The sequence below is a fragment of the Schistocerca americana genome, chromosome 3, assembly GCF_021461395.2.
Source record: "Schistocerca americana isolate TAMUIC-IGC-003095 chromosome 3, iqSchAmer2.1, whole genome shotgun sequence".
Taxonomy (NCBI): Eukaryota; Metazoa; Arthropoda; class Insecta; order Orthoptera; family Acrididae; genus Schistocerca; species Schistocerca americana.
The window spans coordinates 251,536,970-251,562,269 of record NC_060121.1 but is presented as its reverse complement, the minus strand read 5'-3'; the positions used below and the strand labels follow the sequence as shown (position 1 = coordinate 251,562,269).

Here is a 25,300-nt window from a genome sequence, read left to right as displayed (position 1 = left end):
TCTTCTAGTTTTTCCATTCGTCTGTAAAGAATTCGTGTTAGTATTTTGCAGCCGTGACTTATTAAATTGATAGTTCGGTAATTTTCACATCTGTCAATGCCTGCTTTCTTTGGGATTGGAATTATCATATTCTTCTTGAAGTCTGAGGGTGTTTCACCTGTCTCATACATCTTGCTCACCAGATGGTAGAGTTTTGTCAGGACTGGCTCTCCCAAGGTTGTCGGTAGTTCTAATGGAATGTTGTCTACTCCTGGAGCTTTGTTGCGAATCAGGTCTTTCAGTGCTCTATCAAACTCTTCACGCATATCATATCTCCCATTTCATCTTCATCTACATCCTCTTCCATATCCATAATATTGTCCTCAAGAACATCGCCCTTGTATAGACCCTCTATATACTGCTTCCACCTTTCTGCTTTCCCTTCTTTGCTTAGAACTGGGTTTCCATCTGAGCTCTCGATATTCATACAAGTGGCTCTCTTTTCTCCAAAGGTCTCTTTAATACCTAGGCAGTACCTATCTTACCCGTAGTGAGATAAGCCTGTACATCCTTACATTTGTCCTCGAGCCATCCCTACTTAGCCATTTTGCACTTCCTGTCGATCTCATTTTTGAGATGTTTGTATTCCTTTTTGCCTGCTTCATTTACTGCATTTTTATATTTTCTCCTTTCATCAATTAAATTCAGTATTTCTTCTGTTACCCAAGGGTTTCTACTAGCCCTCGTCTTTTTACCTATTTGATCCCCTGCTGCCTTCACTATTTCATCCCTCAAAGCTACCCATTCTTCTTCTACTGTATTTCTTTCCCCCATTCCTGTCAATTGTTCCCTTATGCTCTCCCTGAAACTCTGTACAACCTCTGATTCTTTCAGTTTATCCAGGTCCCATCTCCTTAAATTCCCACCTTTTTGCAGTTTCTTCCATTTTAATCTACTGTTCATAACCAATAGATTGTGGTCAGAGTCCACATCTGTCCCTGGAAATGTCTTACAATTTAAAACCTGGTTCCTAAATCTCTGTCTTACCGTTATATAATCTATCTGAAACCTGTCAGTATCTCCAGGGTTGTTCCATGTATACAACCTTCTTTCATGATTCTTGAACCAAGTGTTAGCTATGATTAAGTTATGCCCTGCACAAAATTCTACCAGGTGGCTTCCTCTTTCATTTCTTAGCCCCAACCATATTCGCCTACTATGTTTCCTTCTCTCCCTTTTCCTACTCTCTAATTCCAGTCACCCCTGACTATTAAATTTTCGTCTCCCTTCACTACCTGAATAATTTCTTTTATCTCATCATACATTACCCACACTCCTATTTTTTTATTCATTATTAAACCTGCTCCTGCATTACTCCTATTTGATTTTGTATTTATAACCCTGTATTCACCTGAGCAAAAGTCTTGTTCGTCCTGCCACCAAATTTCACTAATTCCGACTATATCTAACATTAACTTATCCATTTCTCTTTTTAAATTTTCTAACCTACCTGCCCGATTAAGGGATCTGACATTCCACGCTCCGATCCGTAGAACGCGTTTTCTTTCTCCTGATAACGACGTCCTCTTGGGTAGTCCCCGCCCGGAGATCCAAGTGGGGGACTATTTTACCTCCGGAATATTTTATGCAAGAGGATGCCATCATCATTTAATCATACAGTAAAGCTGCATGCCCTCCGGAAAAATTATGGCTGTAGTTTCCCCTTGCTCTCAGCCGTTCGCAGTACCAGAATAGCAAGGCCATTTTGGTTAGTGTTACAAGGCCAGATCAGTCAATCATCCAGACTGTTGCCCCTGCCACTACTGTAAAGGGTGCTGCCCCTCTTCAGGAACCACACGTTTGTCTGGCCTCTCAACAGATACCCCTCCGTTGTGGTTGCACCTACGGTACGGCTATCTGTATCGTTGATTCACGCAAGCCTCCCCACCAACGGCGAGGTCCATGGTTCGTGGGGGGGAATGAGAATTACAGACATGAAAGATTGGTGCTTTACGTATGCACCCTATTTTTCCACGTAATCCACATCCCATTCTGTGGGCTTCCTCCAGGGCGAAACAGGGGTGTATATGCCCTCTCGGTTCCAATCCTTGTCCTGGTGGCAGAGCCAGTGGTTCACTGTGTGAATCACTTCCTCATTGTCCTCAAGATGTCTTCCATGAAAGGCATCCTTTAATGGTCCAAACAAGTGGAAGTCCGAGGGGGCTAGGTCAGGTGTGAAGCTGTAGATTGTCTCCCTGACCGCTGCAAATCATGGAGCTCCCCCGAACAGCCTTCTGACCACCTCACCCTCCGTGCCAAATGGCTAACTGTACTCTTGTCGACAGCAGATGCTCCATAGACTTTGCACAAGTGTTTGTAAATATTCCCCACATTTTCTTTCTCTGCAGTGAGAAATTCAATGAGGGCATTTTGCATGTATTGTACATCATCTACAGACGGCATTTTGAAACTGTCTTGCAGCTACACTATCTGTCTGAAGTGATGGAAACTTGGAATGCTCACTCAGGAGACTTCAAATAATACATACGTAACGTTTCGTTTCTGTAACATTGTTTTCAGCTCAGTATAAAATAATGTGGAGCATTACTTTCTGGGCAACCCTCGTATTTTTGTTTTTGTGGAAGCAGATTATAAGTTGGTTAGGAATTCTGATATTGTGTTGTGCTACATTACACTGTATACAATACATACTAGTTCTATTCAGTATAACATTTAATAATTTTAAGTCATTCTGTAGTATTATAAGTAAGTAAAATTTACATTATTGTGATATTTCCACATTCCAAAATGTTCTCTTTATGGGATATAATTCTTTAAATGTAATCATGATTACATAATCACAGTGTGCAGGAAATGATTTTGAAATAACAATAGGCTAATAGCTGAGAGTAAAATTCCGTAACACTACTTAAAACAGTCAGGAAAAAAGTAATACACAAAGTTTCTACAAGATTAATCAAATTTCTAAAAACTGTAACTTCTACATGAGGGAAGATAGAAACTTCTGATGAATTTTAACTTTCATAGGACTAAAATGTTTTTATTTTCAAAATATCTGTTCAGTTTTAGAAGGGTATATATTTTAAATAGATGCACTTATAGGCTTGGGATACTTTTTACAGTTATGTTTATGATCAAAGCTATCATTTATGTTTCACAAACGTTCAGAGTGCACTCCACTAGATGCACCACAAACATATAGTCTAACTCACTTATACTGTAGCGAGCATGGTAGGAGTTACAGCATTCACTGCTGTTACTATGTGGCGTCATTGTTCACACAAAGTAGTTAGGAAAAAAAATCATGTTCCTTGAGACTGGATGACCTTGGAAGTGAGTGCTGCTATATGAGATCTGTACTTTTGGCTGATTCATCAGAGAGGCAGCTCATTGTTAAGAAAAGCTCTTACATGCAGGTACCAATGTTATGGTGCCCTGTCCTGTTGAAAAATGAAGTTCTCGGCATGTCCTTGCAACTTTGGAAAACTCCATATCCTCAATATATCCAGGTATGTGATTCCTGGTACCGTCTTTTCTGCAAGAACGAGTAGGTTATAAATATTTTCTCATGAAATGTCAAAAAACATGTGAAGCTTTGTACAATGTGTCTTGCACTCAACTATAGTCTGTGGCTGCTGTATTTGGATATTTTTATGTTGTGACAGTTCTCTTTTCCACTTAAATTGAACATGGGAATCATTATACATGAAAGGTGTAAGGCAGTGAATTCACAAAGCTCCACACATTGTTGTTTATCACCATCAGGAGGCCTTGTAGCAATTGAATCCTGTATAATTTGAAAGACAAACTTTGCCACTGAACAGACAGACAGAAACATGAGGGATAACTATCGGCTGATACAGTGAGTAGACTTCCATGTGCTACATGCAAGAAAGTGCTGAATAGAATCTGTCTTGAATTAACAAGTGGGCAGATGTGTGAATATCTTTAAATTTCAAAGTGCAAGTTAAAATTTATCCCAAATTTCTATATTCATTCATGTAGAAGGTTCAGTCTTGTAAAATAAAACAATTTGTATGAAACACCTAGTCTTTTCAAAGGATGAGGGTGTATTAGAGGGAGTAATGAAGGTACATACATAGATTTTACTTGCTTTTATTCACTTCTGTAGCTGATTAATAAAATTTTCATTGAGTGCTCCATGTGTCATGGAACAATTATACAGATTACTTGAGGGTAGGATTAATTGATGATGGAGAAAACAGCAGGGTGTTTTAAATTATTTCCTTGATACTTCTTTACAGCTACGAGAAGTTCCGCTCTTCAGTAATGTAATGGCTACTTATTTTTCATCGTGTCCCTGGAACTTCTGCCCCCTAAGTATCTCTTACAGTTCTGCCTATATAAGACTGATTAATTACATTTAATTGTTTACTTTTAGACAAAAGGTAGCACAACTGAAATCGTTGATCAATTATACAAAAACAGTCTTAATCGCATTTATTATTATTATACCGCCAACTGGTTTCAACCCGACGTAGGGGTCATCTTCTGGGCGTGTACACCATTGGTCGACTGCTGGTGGTGTCACTCCTGTCTACATAACGCCCGTTTTCTGCCGGGAATCATTATACATGAAAGGCGAGATGTCATCGCCTACAAAACCTGGCATTGTGGAATCGACCCGAAGACTCAAAGTAGACCTAATTATGTGTATAGTAATATGCCGTTTACCTTGTATACCCGCTCCTGTAGAAAAGTTAGTAATGATGAAAAAGTACGTGTATGGATGAAAGGACTTGGTGTTTATTTATTCTCGAGGCTAATAATATGTTTGTAGACAGGCATGCAGTGGCGGCGATGACAACACACGTCAATGAGGCATAGTGCTTCAATGCTGTTGCAGATAGAGTTCACAGTGGAATGGTTCCGCTGGCGTGGACGGCCCGCTTATATAGACAACGAGTGATCTTGATTACGTAACGCGCTGATAACGGACTTAGACTCTGCAGACACCAGCAAGACGTGTTATCCTGGATGCGTACTATAAGCCTCACTAGTAGCAGTTTCTTGCCGTTATGTAGACAGGAGTGACACCACCAACAGTCGACCAATGGTGTAAACGCCCAGAAGATGACCCCTACGTCGGGTTGAAACTGATTGGCGGTATAATAATAATAAATGCGATTAAGACTGGTTTTGAATAATTGATTAATCATACTAATCATCGTTTCATCTCCACAACCATGTTGTCCAAAAGTCTATGAAATTGTTGGCTCATCTTATGGTTCAAGGTTAATTATTTTCATAGAACTCTAGGATAGATTCAGAAAGAATGTGATGTGTAGTTGTATTGTCCAGTTTTAAATGTTGAGATATAGAACTTCTAATATTACCCATTCTAAATCTTTTGATCCTTGTATGAATGTGTAATTAACCATTCACTTGTCAACAGACTGGCTACTTTCTTTGTAATTTGGTAATGTAGGCATTAGTGTACAGGAGTCACGAAATCTCTCATTACGTAGAGAGAATAAATAATTCAGAAGATGAAGAAATTGTTGGCTTTATTCACTGTATTATCATTTCCTATAAAATGTTGTTACACTATCCTGCACTTTGTATTATTGGTAACTAAGACCTAAGACCTGTACTTATTGTTGCATTCTGTTACATCCTGAAAAGTTTATTAATTTAGAACCAGAAACAAAATTATGAGTCTGTATATAATTTCAGATTCCCTTGCAAGACATCCTGCAAGGTCTGTTTCCGAGGGCAAGAATTTCAGACAAAACGGAAATTATTGTTACGGCCCCTTCTTACTTGAACAAGGTTTCAATGCTCCTGTCAACAACTGATCGCAGGTGAGGGAACTGCGCACATGCAGACTTGTGCTCTTGTTTACTACCAGGCTTAACCAAATTTACAATTTGATAATTGCAGTTATATTCAGTTCTTTATTTATATTGATAATTCTAGATTTTATATTGATAATTTGTAATGTGTGTTTATAGGTAAGACTACTTCTGCTAAATTATATTGTATTTTCTTCTTTCAGCTCATTGAATGACTACATGTTGTGGAAACTGACTGTCATGTACCTGCCATATCTGTCGAACAGTTTTAGATCTGTTTACAACAATTACAATATTCAGTTAACAGGTATGGCAAACAAATTCATGTTCAAGTTTTTAATGTTTTATATTTGATATGCAATCAGTAATAATAAAACTGAAGTGGCTTTAAAGGGTAGATGTTGTAAAACTCCTTAATAGAAATAATGAATACAAAGTGCAGTTCATAAGTTCTGGGACTAATTTTTATGCAGCCTTCACACTAACTCCATCAGTTGCACAGCTGTTGAGCTACAAAGTTTAAATTCTTTTGAGCAGACGTGTGGAGGTGCATGAGTCTTATCATTGTAGTGTGTGGACAGTTGATGCTAATTGATACATAATACAGAATGTCCATATTTTTCTACTGTAACTTCAAATTCATGTGTTGTTCTACATACATATTATTGATTTGTTTATTTGCTTTACATTTCCCTTTTTTGTCACATATGAAGAAGGAAAACCAGTTTGAATTTCCTGTTCAAATCCCCCCTCCACCCCCACCCCCACCCCACCCCTCATTTGCCCATTCATATTTGCAAATCATGTAACTGAGATGCTAATTTGGTACCAGCCCAGTATTCACCTAGGGTTCTGTGGCTTTTTTAACATCATCGTCTCTCTGTATCATAGTGGGCTTGCTACTTTTATTTGGTAAGTAATGAAAGAATTTTGACGCTAACAAAAATAGGTCTCCAGTGATCACAATACTGAGTAGATCTTTTTCAATACCCCCCACCCCACCATCTGAGAATTACTGAAAAACTGATTTTTCAAATTGTATAATCATTCAGGTAAAAGATGGGAGAATGTGGGAGAGGTGAATTAAGAAAGACAGCAATTGCTTTGTGTGTCATTTAGACACACTATTCTTTGCATGTTCAACTTCATCCAGCATGCCTTTTGTGGAGGTCTTAACTTTTGCCCACAAACAAAGCTACTTTTGTGATTTTGAAAGATGTAAAATATGACAATCAGTAGAGGTGGCAATAATTTGCAGGGAATATAAAGCAGAACAGGACATACAAATGATGAGAGATGCTGATTAATTGTGGATGCTTTGGTTGCATTGTGGATTTTGGGGACAGGTAAGAATCATTGAGCTTACCATTAAACAGTTTCCTTGTTATGAAGCTACTGACTCAGATTTGTTAGTTATTTACATGTTCTGTGGATCATTTGTGTGACAACTCACTATCATGCAGAACTCCTCAGTATGTTTACAAGTGTTCCTTTCAGCACTTCTGGGATGTGGAGGTGTGGCGACTGTGGGTAGAATACATTCGATGAACATCCCCCTAGATGAATACTGGGCTGGTACCAAAGTAGCATCTCAGTTACGTGATGTGCAAACACTTCAGACACTTTTGCCCACTTTCACACTACAAGCAGACAGTTGGGGTACACATATTCCAACTGGGCTTGGTTTCTCTATTTCACAGGAGAGGTAGTCAAATATTTTGAAATTAGCCTGAATGAAGGAGTGTTCCTTGTGAGAGAAATAGTGCTCATGTAGATGTTGACTATGACACAAGTACTGTGGTATATGATGACACTGTAGGATGTTGGACTAGTAATATGAGGTATTCAGATCCTGCTGAAGTGATAGTTCACATTTTTCGTGGAATACACATTTCCAGCCCATGTTTTCATAATTAGTATACAACCCTGATCATGTTATCATTTAAATATCAGTTATTTTATTTTTTTTCTTAACTTCTTTTACGTGTAATTAATAACTATTTAGTTCTAAATAACATCATTTCCTCCTTGTGACAGGTGTGCAGGAACCTGTTGAACGATGGGAAATGTGTGTGGAGACTGTGGAGAAGTTTATGAGTTTTGGTCTAGCAACCATGGTGGAGAACACTTTCCATGAAGATGAAAGAGAACTGGAAAAGACGGAGGTTAGTAGTGTTGAAAATTATGGTTGCTGAATTGCCCACTTTGAATTTATTCACCATGAAATTTAAATTTTATGTCATTATCAAAAATTAATATTCTCGCTGGAGAATTTGAAAATAGTGTCAGACATACTCTGCGGGAGTGATGCAGGACTGTTACTGAGAGTGATACATGTGAAGTTACTTGGTGGATAACATCTGACACTCCCTGAGTCAGTTGATACTGTTGTGTACAGGAAAGTCTTAAGCCAGAAAATTTAGCGTAGTGTGTAAACAAATGTAAAGTGTTGTGTATGTATAGGCAGACTCTTTACTGTATGAAAATAGAACTGACAGTCAACTACTGGAAACAGTTACTACCATTAAATATGCATCTAAAGTCAACCACATAAAGTTAGTTCTGGGGAAGGAAAATGACAGACTGGGATTCAGTGGAAAACCCTAAGAAAATGTTTCTGCCAGTTCTTAAGTATTGCTCATCAGTCTGTAGCCATACCTGGTAAGATTAATAGTGAGTACAGATAAGATCCAAAGAAGTGCAGTGCAATTTGTTTGGGATTAATGCAGCAAGCATAAAAACATCATAGGGATGTCCATCCAACCAATTATTAAGTATTGCTCATCAGTTTGGGACCCATACCTGATAAGATTAGTGGAGTATACAGAGAAGATCGAAAGAAGAGCAGTGCATTTTGTTTGTTGATCATGTAGCAACCATAAAAGCGTCATGGAGATGCTCATCCAAATCTAGTGGCAAACACTACAAGAGAGGTTTTCACCATATTTAGTTTCCTGTAGAAATTCAAGAGTGTTTGTTATATTCCAAAAAAGCCAAGGAATATAGCAGGAGGCGGCACTGCCCACAGGGGGGAGTGACCGTTAAAACTACATTCCTGAAAACAGCCACAAATTGACTTCGTATTTTTCATTTACTCTTCAAATGAACAAGAGTATCATCAGAATATACAGTTGAAAGTTGGCTAATAACATCAAAGGTTATGTTTCAAAGCTGGCTAACAGCTCTAAAGGTTAAAGTGGCTGTATTATAGTAGTTAAATTCTTCTTTGATGATGTCAATGTCAGCATTTACTACTGTGCTTTGAACATACGTTTAAGTACTGTAGTACAACCAGTTTAATCTTTGGGTTCTCAGCCAGCCTTAAACACAATCGTTAATGCCGTCAGCCAACTTTTCAGCTGTATATTCTGATGATGCTCTTGTTTGTTTGAAGAGCGAAACCAGTAAATAAAAAATACAAGGTGCGACTGGTGGCAGTTTTCAAGAATTTAACCTAAGTATTTAGCCAACGAATATATTACTTCTCCTTACAAACACTGAACAAAATTACAGTCATGGTAAAATTAGAAAAGTTTGAGCACATACAGGACCTGTTGACTACTTCTTCCTATACACCTACCAAGTGAGGTCGTGCAGTAGTAAGACACTGGACTCTTTTCAGGAGGGCGGTGGTTCAAATATCTGTCTGACCATCCAGGTTCAAGTTTTCCACGATTTCCCCAAATTGCTTAACACTTTGATGGTTGCTTTCAAACGGCATGGCCAATGGCCAGTTTCCTTCCCCAGTCGGAGGATGTGCTCTGTCTCCAATGACGCTGTTGTTTATTGGACATTACTACTTTTCCTCCTTCCTGCCACCGATACATGACTGGAACAGGAAAGGAGGGATGGTATAGTGGTATGCATTGAAGGTGACTTGATGCTTATAGATACGAATTTAGAACAACTGTAAGTAGGATGTGACGTATGTGATTGCCTGAAGAAGAGGCAGTGCTTCATCCTCTAAAACACCTCTGATTGCCCTCAATATGTAGGAGTTGGAATCACTTGTATAGAGTGTGCTCCAAACCATAACCCTTGATGATTTATCTCCTGTGATGATCAGCAATATGGTCTAGCAGATGTAGTCACCATAGTGGCATCTAAAATGTATGTAACCATCATTGGAGGACAGGCTGAATGGCACTTAACATAAAACACACCAAAGTATGCCAAAAATGGTGTTCACATACCCGTTATAATTTGGCACATTTGTTCTATTGAGACAATGGAAGCTAAAGCTATGGTGCGTGTGGCACTAAACCAGTCCACAAGAGATTTCTTTAAAGAATTGAGCCAGAACTGTTCACACCTGCTGCAGTATTCCAACATTGAATTGACACTATGGAGAAAACTTCATAATCCACTACGACCATGCAGACAAGAATTTGGTTATCACAAGCTGTGGTCACTCTGCACTGTCCAGAACCCATTCACTATTGTGATATTATTATCCCCAATATGTAGAGGTAGAAATCCCCTATATACAATGATTCCCAATCTGTTACCCTTGGTTTTTATCTGCTATTCTGATCAACAATGCAGTTTACTGGATGTGATTATCATGGTGGCATAAAAAATGTATGTATGCCATCACTGGAGTACTGTTTCCACTGATGCATTATTGTTACAGCGGCAAATGCTCTACAAGCTGCACTAATCATTCAGACCCATTGGGAGTGACTCAGATGCTCTTGCTGTACCCTTTGACAAGACATACTGTCAGTTGCTTTCACATTTCCAGTTTTTCACTGACTAGTCTTGACATAACGTAGACTTTTCTGGCCACAAAAGAGAGGCTGCTACTGAAATTATGTATACACTGATCATTGGTATCTTAATTGATTATTTCTGGTACACTGTTCTACACATTCTTTTGTGTTTGATTAATCTGGGTCGTACTTTCAGGTATTACAATTTTTACGGATGTTGTTGTAAGTTATGTTTAAGTTGCAACTTATTTGGAAACGCTGTTGTTAGGACTCTCTTTTGTTGTCTTACATGTCCACCCAGAGGACAACTGTAAGTTTATACTGCACAGAGAAGATTTTGCATGTAATCAGCACTCTCAAAGAGCATGGTTCTGATACTGGAAATTCACAGACCTCCACAATGTTTCTATAAAATAAATATTTTTGTGGGGCTGTACAAGAAAAGACAAAAAATGTTTTGTTTTTCATGTAGAACAAGTTAGTGATGGAAGTGTTTGTTTACATCTGTAATGTGGAGTCAGTTGTAAACTTTACCATCAGAACTGTGCAGGACAGATTCTGTTTTTATATATGAGAAATAAATCAGTTGGGTTAACATTTATTTAAATTAGGTTTTGACAATACTATACCAGACCACATTAACAAAGAAAAACTTTTGAAGGAACCCACAGTATGTCTGCGGGAGAGAGAAATAGAACATGTCAGATGTCATCTCCGAATATAATTTATGTGAAAATAAATTTATGTTTCTGTTTAATGGCAGTTTTCCCATGGGAACAAATTTGTGGAAAGAGCAACTCTCTCTCTCTCTCTCTCTCTCTCTCTCTCACACACACAAACACACACACACACACACACACACACACACACACACACCTTCTACATACATACTCCACAAGCCACCATAAGGTGTGTGGCTGAGGGCACCCTGTACCACTACTAGTCGTTTCCTTTCCTTTGCCACTCGCTTATAGGGCGAGGGTAAAACAGCTGTCTATATGCCTCCATAAGAGCTGTAATTTCTCATATCTTATCTTTTTGTCTTTACGCAAAATGTATCTTGGCAGTGGTAGGATTGTTCTGCAGTCAGCTTCAGATGCTGGTTCTCTAAATTTTCTCAATAGTGTTCTTTGAAAAGACAGTTGCCTTCCCTCCAGATATTCCCATTTTTGTTCTTGAAGCATCTCCGTAACTCTTGCCTGTTGCTCGAACCTACAGGTAACTGATCTAGCAGCCCACCTCTGAAATGCTTCAATATTTTCTTTAAATCGAAATAGTGCAGATCCTGAACACTTGAGCAGTCCTCTCCTCAAATTCTCCCAACAAACCAAAATTTATCATTCAGCTTCCCTACCACCATCCTCACATGCTCATTCTATTTCATATTGCTTTCCAACATTATGCTCTGATATTTAAATTACGTGACTGAGTCATGTGGGACACTAATGATGCTGTATCCAAACACTATGAGTTTGTTTTTCCTACTTAATCACATTAACTAACATTTTTCTACATTTAGAGCCAGCTAATGTACATCACACCAACTATAAATTTTCTCTAAGTCATCTTGTATCATCCTACACTCACTCATCGTCGACACATTTACATACACAGCATAGAATCTTCACAAACAACTGGAGACTGCTGCCGACCCAGACCACCAGGTCATTTATATATATAGAAAGTAATAGCAGTCCTATCACACTTCCCTGGAGCAATGCTGACTATACACTTGTCCCTAATGAACACTGAACACTCACTCTGAGGACAATGCAATAGGTTCTATTACTTAAGAAGTTGTCGAGACATTCACATATCTGAGAACCTATTCTGTATGATTGTACCTTCATTAACATTCTGCAGTGGGGTACCATGTCAAATGTTTTTCAGAAATGAAGAAATATGGAATCTGCCTGTTGCCCGTCACCCATATTTCGCTGTATATCGTGTGAGAAAAGGGCAAGCAGAGTTTCACATAAATGATGCTTTCTAAAACTGTGCTGATTCTTGGACATAAGTTTTGGCCAGTTGACATGTTTCACATCGTTAACTGTGCAACATTCCAATAAATAAATAATTTTGTTAGACAACTTTTTTAGAAAAATAACACTGGTCAGATTGGAAAATAACCCATATCAGCTGCTGTATTGACATTTCTTATTTTTGTGCAGTAGCAGCAGTGTGGTTTCATTTTTTACTGCAGGACAATAAATTCAACAGGAAACGTGTTGTCATTATCTTGTGGCTGTGTAAAAACATTCTCTGATTTGAAGTATATTTTTGATGCGAGGAAACATGCAGACTAATATAATTTATGTTGGTCTGATAGTATCAGTTTTATCTTTGTAACTAAGATGCCTTTTTGCAGACATGAATTCGTTGTCATTATTCTGAATAAGTATCATCCAGAAACCAATAAAGATCTTGATTTGTTTCTTTCAATAAATGTTATGTTTATGGAGTAAGTCTTTGCTTTTAATGAATGTATTATTCCAGGTTAGTAAAATGTTTGACAGCATACGTGCAGTTGTGAGAAACAGTTTACTAGGAGCATCATGGTATGGGTCAGAATTAAAGCGACTTGCTGTAGAGAAGGTGAGTATGGATCAGGGATGTAGTTTTTTGCTAACATTACTTTAAATCTTGCTCATATTTAAATAAAATACTTTTACGTGTCTTCTTTTATGTTATTATAAATTATAAAATTTAAGACATGTCAAAATTACTTTAATTCTATAGGAATAACAGAAATTCTTGGCTGGAACAATATGTATTCATTCACCTATAGGAGACATTAACAGAACATGTTCACTAGCTTTTAAGCACTGGCTCTTTTTCTAGTAGAAAGTACACACTTTCACACACACAGACGCACAATACCAGGGTGCCGGCGATACTGATTATTGATTATCAATTATTGACAGCAGTTGCCTGGGTCGATGGATGTGGGGGTGTGGTAGGAAAGGTTGCACAAGGCAAGGAGGGGGAGTGAGATTGTGCAAGGTAGGAATGGGAAACGCAGATAACTCAGTGGCTGTACAACAAGATGAAAGAAGTTATGAAGGAGGAGAGCATATAACAGAGAGAGAGAGAGAGAGAGAGAGAGAGAGAGAGAGAGAGAGAGAGAGAGAACCCACATGGGGGAGGGGAAGTGTGGTGAGAGAAGGCATACCTATCCTGGATGTGGAAGGAGTGATGTTGACAGTGACAGAAAAGGGAGAAGGCAAGGTGAGGCAGTGGGAAACTGGTAGGCGAAGTTTTAGTCAGGGAGACTGCAAGAACACAGGATATGCTGGAGAGACAATTCCTTATGCATAATTCAGAGAAACTTGTACTGGGAGGGAGTATCTGAATGGTAAATGTAGTGAAGCAGCTGTTAAAGTTATTTATATTGTGGTCTGTATCATGTCTGGCTTCTGTACAGTCAAGTTTGTAGCTGACCACTGTTTAGCAGTGAACATTCATGCAAGTAGACTGTTAGTTACCTGTCATGTCCATGTAGAATGCTATACAGTAATTGTAGCATAGCTGATATGAGGGTTGTCTGTAAATTAAGGTTTCCAATGCTTTTTCACATAGTAAACATAATTTTGTTGCAAAACCAGTTGTTGTTGTTTTTGTTGTTGTTGTTGTTATGGTCTTCAGTCCAGAGACTGGTTTGATGCAGCTCTCCATGCTACTCTATCCTATGCAAGTTTCTTCATCTCCCAGTACCTACTGCAACTTACATCCTTCTGAATCTGTTTAGTATATTCATCTCGTGGTCTCCCTCTACGATTTTTACCCTCCACGCTGCCCTCCAATACTAAATTGGTGATCCCTTGATGCCTCAGAATATGTCCTACCAACTGACCCCTTCTTCTAGTAAAGTTGTGCCACAAATTTCTCTTCTCCCCAATTCTGTTCAATACCTCCTCATTAGTTACGTGATCTACCCATCTAATCTTCAGCATTCTTCTGTAGCACCACATTTCGAAAACTTCTATTCTCTTCTTTTCTAAACTATTTATTGTCCACGTTTCACTTCCATACATGGTTACTCTCCATACAAATACTTTCAGAAACGATTTCCTGACACTTAAATCTATATTCGATGTTAATAAAGTTCTTTTCATCAGAAATGCTTTCCTTGCCATTGCCAGTCTACGTTTTATATCCTCTCTATTTTGACCTTCAGCAGTTATTTTGCTCCCCAAATAGCAAAACTCCTTTACTGCTTTAAGCATCTCATTTCCTAATCTAATTCCTGCAGCATCACCCAATTTAATTCCACTACATTCCATTGTCCTCATTTTGCTTTTGTTGATGTTCATCTTATATCCTCCTTTCAAGACACTGTCCATCCTATTCAGCTGCTCTTGCAAGTCTTTTGCTGTCTCTGACAGAATTACAATGTCATTGGCAAACCTTAAAATTTTTAATTTCTTCTCCATGGATTTTAATTCCTACCCCGATTTTTTTCTTTTGTTTCCTTTACTGCTTGCTCAATATACAGATTGAATAACAAAACCAGTTATGAATTCTAAATGCTTGGACTTTAAGCTATTTTTCAACCTAGCCCCGTCATGATTCATGAATTTTTGGAGATGCTCCAGAAGCTTTTTCATACTCGCATTGTACCACTCTCCCGCTGACTCGTGCTGGAAGGAATGGACAGCTGCCCTCAGCTCTTCATTGCTTGGGAATTTCATTCCCCTCATGTGTTGTTTCAAGTTGGGGAACAAATAGTAGCCACTGGGAGCCAAATTAGGGCTGTATGGAGGATGGCCATTGATTTACCACACAAATTTGGTGATGAGATCTGTCAAATTGTGAACGACTTGAGGACGAGCATTGTCATGGTTCAAACAAACTCCCTTTGTCAGCCGACTCCGTCTTTTGTTCCGTAAAGCCCGGCGTAGCTGTGTTAGTGTCTTGGAGTACCTTGGTCTATTGATTGGTGTACCTCGTTCTAGCTAGTTGACCGGCAGAACGCCTTTACTATTCCAGAACGCCGAAGCCATCACCTTCCCCATTGACGGCGTTTGCTTGAACTTCTTGACATTTGGAGAACTGGAATGCCACCATTGGTTTAATTGTTCCATAGTCTCTGGCGTGAAGTAGTGGATACAAGTCTCATCCCCAGTTACAACTGAATCCAGAAATTCCTCATCCTTTTCCCAGTAACGGTGCAGAAACGTGGGGACACTTTTGATGCGCTTCTTTTTGTATTCACCAGTGAGCATCTGCAGCAGCCACATGGCACACAACTTGTGGTATTTCAAAATGTCCATCAAAATCTTATCCATGGTAGTCTTAGAGACACCCTCTATCAGTTTGACAATCTCTTGCACAGTCACACGCTGATCCGAAAGCACAACTTCTTAGACTTTCTTCACTGTCTTGTCTGACACTGATGGATAGCCTATGGCTGGCCTCATCACATAGGTTTGTACAGCCGACTGCAAACTCCTTACACCACTTACACACATTGTGTTGACTGGTGGGCTTATAGCGGATGGTGTAAGTGTAATTACGCAAGAACAACGCCCAGCGCTGAAGAAGCTGAGCTGTCCGTTCTGGGAGCTGCGAATGGGGCCCAAAAAGCGATACTAAGGGCTTGTGATCCATGAGGAGGGTGAACTGCACCCCAAACAGGTAAATGTGAAATTTCTGAACTGCAAAAACAATGGCAAGAGCCTCCTTTTCGATCTGAGAGTAATTCCTTTGCGCAGGGGTTAACGTCTTGGATGCATATGCCACAGGTTGTTCCGACCCATCCTCATTCCTGTGTGCCAGGACTGCCCCAGTCCTGTACACTGAGGCATCGGCCGCCACCACCAAGGGACGAGTTGGAGAGAAAGGCGTAAGGCAAGGGGCAGATTTCGGCATCACCTTCAGGCAGGTGAAAGCCTGATCACAGCCAGAAGTCCACGTGTAAGGTACCCCTTTGCGATGCAGGCGATTTAGGGGATGCGCGACGTGGGCGGCTTGGGGTAAGAACTTTAAGTAATAATTGACTTCCCCCAAAAATACCTGGAGTTCGGATAAGTTTTGTGGATGGGGAAGGGCATCAATGGCCGCGACATTGCGGTCCGAAGGGCGAATGCCATCTTTACTGAGCCAATGTCCTAAGTACTCCACTTCCAGCTGAAAAAAAACTGCACTTCTCCAGCTGATAACATAAACCCGCAGCCTGCAGAGCATGAAATAAGGTACTGAGGTTGCCCAGATGTTCTTGGCGCATGCGCCCCGTGACTAAGATATCATCAAGGTAATTGACACAAACTGGTATTGGTTGCGTAAGTTGCTCGAGATACCACTGGAAAATCGCAGGGGCAGAGGAAATGCCAAACGGAAGACGCGTGTATTTATATAGACCGAAAGGCGTGTTGATGACAATGATGGCCTACGATTCCTCATCCAACGGCAATTGGTGATAGGCTTCTGCCAGATCAATCTTAGAAAAGTACTCGCCACCTGCCAGTTTAGCGAGAAGGTCTTCCTGTCGAGGAATGGGATAAGTTTCGACCAAAGACTGAGCGTTGACCGTAGCCCCAAAATCCCCACAAAGACGAAGCGATCCATTGGGTTTCTTGATGACCACTAAGGGCGTTGCCCAGGCACTCGATTGTACTGGCTCGATAACCCCCGCAGCCTGGAGCCGATCGAGTTCCTGCTTGATGGCCGCACACAAAGCTACCGGAATAGGCTGAGCCCGACAAAAGCGAGGCCGTGCGGTCGGCAATAAAGTGATGTGTGCCTGGAAATCGGAAGCGCAGCCCAGGTCTGCCGAAGACAGGGAGGAAAAGGACGTGCACAGATCGTCTAGGTCCTGAAATGGAACCGTAGTTGAAACAAACTGCACTTTGTCTTGAATGGAAAAGCCAAGCTGTGTAAATGCATCTAGTCCAAAAATGTCCGAAGCCAACGGGTGGTCCACCACAAATAGGGTAAGGGGTCGGGGAATGTTTTTGTAGATGGCCATAACAGAAAACTGCCCACGGAGAGGAATGGAACTGTCGTCGTAGGCGACCAACCTCCAAGAGGGTGGGGACAATTCTGGAGACCCGAGACGTGCATACGTCGTCAGATTGACCAAGGAAACTGTGGCCCCCGTATCGACCTGGAAACGGACGTCCTCGTTAAAGATACGTAGAGTGAGGAATAACTTTTTAGCCAATGTGTCGGTCTGAGGGGCAACTGCGTGTAAAGCATGGACGGCTTCCTGGTGGCCTGCAGGGGTGGGACGGGGGCGGGTCGAGCAGCTACGACAGACTGATCGAAGGTGGCCTTCTTTCTCACAGAGCGAACAGGTCTTCCAGCGATGGGGACAGTCAGCTCGAGTGTGGGCCGAGAAGCACTGGGGGCACGATGGGAGGGGGCCACGCGGCTGACGTCGAGGGGCGACCGGTGGTTCGGACGCCATAGAGACGTCAGACAGCAAGGAATCTCGATGGCGGTGCCCCCTGGGGACTGTGCCCCATTGACGGCAGGAAGGAGTGGATCGGGAAGTGGACTCGATGCTGCCACTTGGGGCCGTGCCATGAGACGTTCGTTCGCCGCCTGAGCAATTTCAAAGGAATGGGCAATACGCAGAATGTCTTCCAACGAGGGGTTGACCAACTTTAACGCCGCCATACAGACCTCTGTATCGGGCGCCAGTTGAACGACCACATCCTGAATTAACGAATCTGCATATGACGCCTTGCACTGCTGATTGGTGCACGTGAAGTTGCATTTGCGGCTGAGGCCTTGCAAATCCGTCACCCAGGAACGGTAGGACTGACCCGGCTGCTTGTGGTATTGATGGAATTCCAAGTGAGATGCAACCACGTGGTATCGCTGGGAATAATAGTTAGTTAGCAACAGACAGATCTCGTGAAAGGAGAGAGCCACGGGGTCGGCCAACTTGTGGAGCAAGACAAGAACAACAACCGCTGCAGAGAGTCATCAGACACCTGAAAGGCCGTGAAATGTTGCTTCAGACGATGCAGGTACATTTCCCAATCCTCTTTTGCGTCGTTGAACAGTGGGAATGATGGCGGACGTGGGAAAATGTCTGAAAGCGGGGCACCTGGGAGAAGAGGTGGGAGGGAATCCCGCTTATTGACGCTTTCCGAGAGCAACTGCACTGACGTCTATAAGACCTCCAACTGCTGCTGCTGCTGCTGCTGTTGCATGGGCTGCTGCTGTTGCTCTAAGAGAGTGAGTAATTTCTCTTCCATACTCCTATGTTCTGTTTACCTCGTCGCCAATGTAGTAACCAAAACCAACTGCAGGAACGCCTTGGGCTGCAGATCGGAGCCGCCAGGCAGGGAAGCCGCCGGCAGTGGAGCACACACCACTGGGTAAATCCAAGGACGAGTCGGACGACAGACCAACGACTACTGACAACAACCGACCGCAACTCACTATGACCGACACAACAAGGAAGAGATAAACAATGAAGGCTTGTGGAAACCACAACACTAAACACCAAACACCAACAGTAAAACCACTCAGAACCAGAGCCAGGCAAGTGTCAACAACGAACAACGATCAGCATGCAGTACCGCCGAGATAGAAACGAAATCCAGAGCGAGTGCCAGACTGACTGGACTAGGGCAGAGTGGGTTCCTATATACGAAACTGGAGGGAGTGGCTATTGGCCGCTGTCTGCACGTGGCGTAGCGGTGGCGCCCTCGCTGCGCGGAGTAGCCGCCGCGGAGGCGGAGCCCTCTATGGGCTGACCACGTCCATTTGTTCTGGCCCGTGTTCAACTTCTGTGGCGGAAGGTACTAGAGTGTGGGAAGCAAGGAACACGGCACTGTTGTCAGATTCAAGCTATCTCGTTCCGTCCCAATGGGAGCTTGTTGGAGACCTTACTTTATGGACAACCCACATATATAACAGGTCTGTGTTCACACACAGCCCTGCCTTTTATAAAGTGCAGAATGTCTGTGACTGGACTCCAGTGAGAGGTGTTGCTTAGGTGCATGAGCCCACAAGGGAATAACTCAGGGGTGTGTGATAGGGTGCAGGATTGTAATAGTGATGGACAAAGATATTTGAGTTGGGTGGGCAGCACACTATTTTAGTGATGTGGATAAGATATTCCTCATCTCAGGGTACGGTGAGAGGACAGCCATGATGAAGATTGTGGTTGAGCTTTTCAAGGCCATGGTGATCCTGGGTGATCAGAGCAGTGCTGGTTGATTGGTGGTTAACAGGCTTGCTGGTGTTGGAGGAGCAGATGGTATATGATGTTATCGCAGTGATTACAAAATAGTCAAACTGAGAAAGAACTTGGAGGTATAAGCCCGTTGAACAGTATGAGCTGGATGCATGCACTGATTTGTTTGGGAAGGGTGTCAGGAAGATAATGTGCCCTCTCCTGAGGCAACCTAGTCCACAACTGTCGTAACTGCCTTAATATCCTTGATACCGGTGCCATGTCTGATCTGGTCCCACAATGTTCTATTGGTGCCAGTTTTGGAGATCTTTCTGGCTGTAGGAGTACCTCAGTGTCATGGAAACAGTGCAAAGAGAGATGTGTCATGTGTGGATGACCATTTTTCTCTTGGAAAATGGAATGAGAGGCAACATAGGAGGACACAGGACGTCTGATGTACCAATGTGTAATCAGAAGTCCGTTGTTCATCACCAGCCCTGACTTGAAGCCATACCTGATTGTTCCCAACATCATGACGCCAGGAGTAACATCACTGTGCCTCTCCAAAACATTGGAAAAATAAAGCCTCTCCCCTGGTTGCTGCCATAATTGGAGACAATGGTCATTGGGAATAGTGCAGAACCGTGATTAATAAGTGAATACAATTTGACACCAGCAAGAGTCCATTCTTGCTGGGCATGGCTCCATTCCAAATGCAGCCATTTGTGTTGTGTTGTTACTGGCAGCCTACGAATGGGACAATAATTCCCTAGTCCGTCTGCTGCTAGTATCCGACCAGTGGTGCAGGATGGTATAGAATGTGGCAGGGAGTCCGTGACTTATTTGTGGATAGCAGGTGCAGATGTGAAGTGGTTACGATGTGTTTGGTTCACAATGTGGTGTGCCTTCTTTGTGGTGGTTAATGTGTTTGACCAGAAGCTTGACAACAAGTATGCCTGTCCTCACATTGCCATGTAGTCCAACCTCTGTCACATCCAAATATCCCAAAAATCTGGATATTGCACAATATGACCAGTTGTCCAAATGGAAATCCACATTGTGGCCCCCCTTTCAAATTCTTTCAGGTGCTGATAACATTGTGTAACATGAGTATGTGACATGTCTCCAAATACGTGACATGTCTCCATGTTCTTCTCAGTGACCTCTGAACATTTGAAGCTATTCATGCCTCTTATAAACCCTGCCAGGTCTGGTAACAACATTAAACATGAACAGCTCTAATGCACTCTGGTGACTGTTCTGCTTGTCACCCTTAATAATTTACTTACTTGTTGATGGTGTACAAGTATATGAAGCTAAATTCACATCAGAACATGTCTTCTGTGTGTTTCACTTTTTCTGTGAGCCAGTGTATTAGTTTCTGTTTATTGTAGAATTCGATTCACAACAATGTCCCAGAATTCAGCTTACTTATAAAGCAACAGTGCCCACTAGAAACTGATAGTTGGTTGAAACCCATTGTAGACAGTAGGTCAGTTTTCAGAAACACAAGAGATATGTATTGAAAAAAAAATGCATTAGACTGTCTTTGAGGTGAAGGGTTTATAGCAACAACCACAAATATAAGGTCTCACAATGCCCAAAATGAATATGACTGTGTACTCATATGGATAACAAAAACAGGTGTTGGTGGACTTAGAGTAGTAATCAGGTGTTTCTGGCAGCTCCCACATTTGCAGACATTGGTTATGGAGTCATTTCCTCTGACTGTATAGTAATAGTACAAAATCATGGGAAGCATTATGCTGGCACTGTCCTTTAACTTTTAACAACCAAGCAATTATTATTGTAGATATCCACAGATATACCCAGAAATATCTGTCAGTGAAGTCATTTATCAACAAAATCTGTATTTCTGTGATATCAGCATCCACACAAATCTCTACCCATAACATAGAGAAAAAACCTGATAGTATCCAATTACAATATTAATGGCAAACATAAAACATATAACACAAAGATGTATTTAAAGAGGATGACCAGTTTGATTGACATTCATAGAACTAAGGAGGTGTCTGACACTGCGGATGGATCAGCTCAGTGAAAATGGATAATGTCTTTAGTAGAGGAATTCCAACTATCAAGGGACTTTGACTGGGTTGTCCACTGGCTCCTTTGCAGTTTAATATTTATGTGAAGAAATATACAGAAATTGAGAAGAAAATGTATCCAATGCAAATGTCAGTAGAGGATGATACAGTATACCCTCACCTATTCATTGACAACCAGGTGACAGCTGCCGAAGGTATGCTGAGGGAGCTGTTTTAAGAATATAACAAGTGTGGTTTAAAAATAAACACAAAGAAAACTGACTGTGATAGTGGGTGGAGAGAAACTGTATGGTACAGATGCAATGAATTTTTGTATTACACATTGTTCTTCTTTTAAATATCAAGGTGTAAATATACCTGTGAATGGAAAGTATGTAGAATATATTCAAAACAAGATTTGACAAGAGAGCGTGTTATTTGTCCAACCAAATGGTTTTGAGTGATAAGCTCACAAATAAAACTAAAAAGCAAACAATGGAAAATCCAGGATGGAATGTAACAATAAGAGAGAATGAAAGTTGCTACTCACCATATAGCGGAGATGTGGAGTCGCGATAGGCACAACAAAAAGATTCACACAATTATAGCTTTCGGCCATTAAGGCCTTTGTCAGCAGTAGACACACACACACACACACACACACACACACACACACACATATCTGCAGTCTCAGGTGGTTTCAGCTCTCTGTATTGGAGGGGTGGAGGGAACAAGGACACAGCCTAGAAGACAGTGACAGATGTCAGGGAAGCTATAGACTCTAGAATCTCCATAAACTGTTGAGTGAGTAATGCCATTAACTGTAAACAACTCACAAATACATGTTTGTATGTCATGAACTGATATGAAATGAGATGGTCACACAAAATCAGAACAGTACTTACATCAAATCAGTAAGCAGTTCAAGATCTTCCATTCATTCACTCCGTGACCATACTGCCACTGAAATGGAAGATAACAGAGAGAAGGCCAAAATACTAATTTGGTCTTCCGATATTGCATCACCACTGAAGATCATAACTCAGTCTCCCCTTTCAATAATCATACAAACACCGTGGTGGCAGATATCAAGATAACCAGTCACAAAATAGAAAAGCAACTACGATCACTTAGTAGTGGAAAGTTGTAGGGACAAGATGATATGCCTATAAGATTCTACAAAGATTATGTGAAAGTACTTGCTTCCCTTCTAGCAACAGTTTATCGTAGATTGCTGGAGCAACAAAAAGTACCTAGCAACTGGAAAACAGCCCGTCTTTCCCATTTTCAAGTACGGTTGTAGGACAGGTGCGCATAATTTTAGGCCTGTGTTGTTAACGTCGATCTATTGTAGAATTAAGGAATGTCTTTTTTTGCTCAATAATTATGAAATGTTTTGAGAATGAAAATATCCTCTCTAAAAGTAAACATAAATTGCACAAACTTAGCTGAGTCTGTTCCTCTTTGTGTTTCATAGCACTGTAGACAATGGTGCTCTGGTTGACGCCATGTTCCTTGACTTCAGAAAGGCATTTGACACTGTGCCACATTGCCACATGGTGAAAGAAATTTGAGCTTATTGAGTATTGGGCCAGATTTATGACTGGATACAAGATTTTGTTGCAGGTAGAACTCAGCACATCACTCTTAATCAAACAAAATCAGCAGAAGTAAAGGTGATTTCCAGAGTACCCCAAGGAAATGTGATAGGACTGTTATTATTTACGTTGTATATACATGATTTAGTAGAAAGTGTTGGATGCTCTTTAAGACTGTTCGCAGATGATACAGTTGTCTGCAAGATAGTAGCAATGCCAGAAGACAGTATCTATTAGCAGAATGACCAGTGGAAGATTGATGTATGGTGCGGGCACTGGCGGTTGACTGTGAATGTAAATAAATGTAACAAAAATTGCACATACATAGGAGAAGAAAGCCACTGCTGCAAAATGACACTATTGATAAAAAATTTCTGGAAACAGTGTCTACTATTAAATGATTAACTATTAACTATTAAATGATTAAATGAGTAACTATCCAATGACATTAAGTCAAATGGCCACAAAAAAAAAAGCAGATGCCAGACTGAGATTCAAAGGAAGAATCATAAGGAAATGTAACTCCTCCGTGAAGGAAGTGGCATACAAGGTGCTTGTTTGAGTGATTCTATAGTATTGTTCACATCTCTGGGATCCTTACCAGGAAGAGGACTGAGAGGAGAAAGAGTGAGAGAAGGGGGGGAATTGAACGAAGAGCAGCATATGTGAAAATTACAGAGGTGCTCAACAAACTCCAGTGTCAGTCAATACAGAGAGGTATTGTGCATCATGGAGAGGTTTAGTATTGAAGTTTCGAGAGAGCGCTTTCTGGGAAGAGTTGGACATCATATTACTTACTTCCACGTAAACACTCGAAATGACCATGACAAGAAAATATGAGAAATTAAAGTGAGAGGCTTATGGACAGTCATTCTTTCCAAGTGCCATTCAAGAGTGGAACAATGTGGGGGAATGGGGGTGGGGCGAAGTCAGTTAGTGGTATTAGCCACCCCACGATTATATGGTTAGCAGAGTATGATGTTCATGTAGTTGTTAAGAATATTCTAATTTGTTGAGAAGATTATGAGTAAAAGTGATACATCCTCAAGAAAAAACACAGAGAACTTCTCCGATGTTTGGAATTGTATCAAGCGAGCATAATAGCAGACATCATAGAAATTCAGAGATACAGTGCTACAATTATCACAGGTTAGCGCAACCCGTATGAAAGTGTTTGAGAAGATGCTCAGGAAACTTAAATGAGAATGTTTAAAGTGAAATCAGTCTTCTCTTTAAACATTGTTGGGTAAATTAACAGGCCTAATATTCAAGGAAAAATTGTGTGTGGATCACATGAATAAGACAAGGGGTATTATGGTATGTACCAAGGCATACAGACAATTATTTTTCTTTTGCTCCATATGTTAATGGAATAGAACAGGAAACTGCTAATAATGATGGAACATACTCTCTCCAGTATTGTGAGGTTTATGTAGATCACGCCTTAGATTTGGTAAAAATTGTTCAGTGTTCAATTCATTGTGACATTAAGGATCAAGATGCATATAAGGATGAATGAAACAGTGACATTTTCAGTTTACATTGCAAATTAATAACAGCAATCTCAATAACTTGAAGGTGGGATTTTGTTGTACAGCATATGTGTTGTTGCTGCCACCTATCTGCTTTTAAATTACCATACTCTCTCCCAGAGTTATCTGTTTCATGGTAGTTCCTGTACTTAGCCACACCCTATAAACTGCCATTTTTGCAATGATTTTGTGGCCTGTCGTGTCCCCCTTTCCCCATCCAATATTTGTCCCCCTTTCCCCATCCAATATTTGTCCCCCTTTCCCCATCCAATATTCAGAATACATCTTTCATTGTGCAGTTGAGTTGTCATCATCATCATCATCATCATCATCTTGTACAGTTTTCCTCCACTGACAAGATCTGCAGAGAAAACAAGCCTCTCCCCTCTCCATCTATACTAGTCTTCCACCAGCTCACTCTGTTGCTTCTCTGGCCCAGTCTTCTTCTCTTTTCCCAG

At 40.9% G+C, this 25,300-nt stretch overlaps 1 protein-coding gene across 1 annotated transcript in view; it reads left to right on the top strand.

The window, feature by feature from the left end:
- The window catches only part of LOC124606266 (endothelin-converting enzyme homolog), a 630,503-nt gene that overhangs the window by 532,928 nt on the left and 72,275 nt on the right, over positions 1-25,300 (top strand). Inside the window, exons 7-10 of the mRNA XM_047138244.1 lie at positions 5,698-5,825; positions 6,020-6,123; positions 7,854-7,981; positions 13,025-13,123. Of these exons, the coding sequence (XP_046994200.1) occupies positions 5,698-5,825; positions 6,020-6,123; positions 7,854-7,981; positions 13,025-13,123 (459 nt within the window). The remainder of the gene's footprint in view (positions 1-5,697; positions 5,826-6,019; positions 6,124-7,853; positions 7,982-13,024; positions 13,124-25,300) is intronic.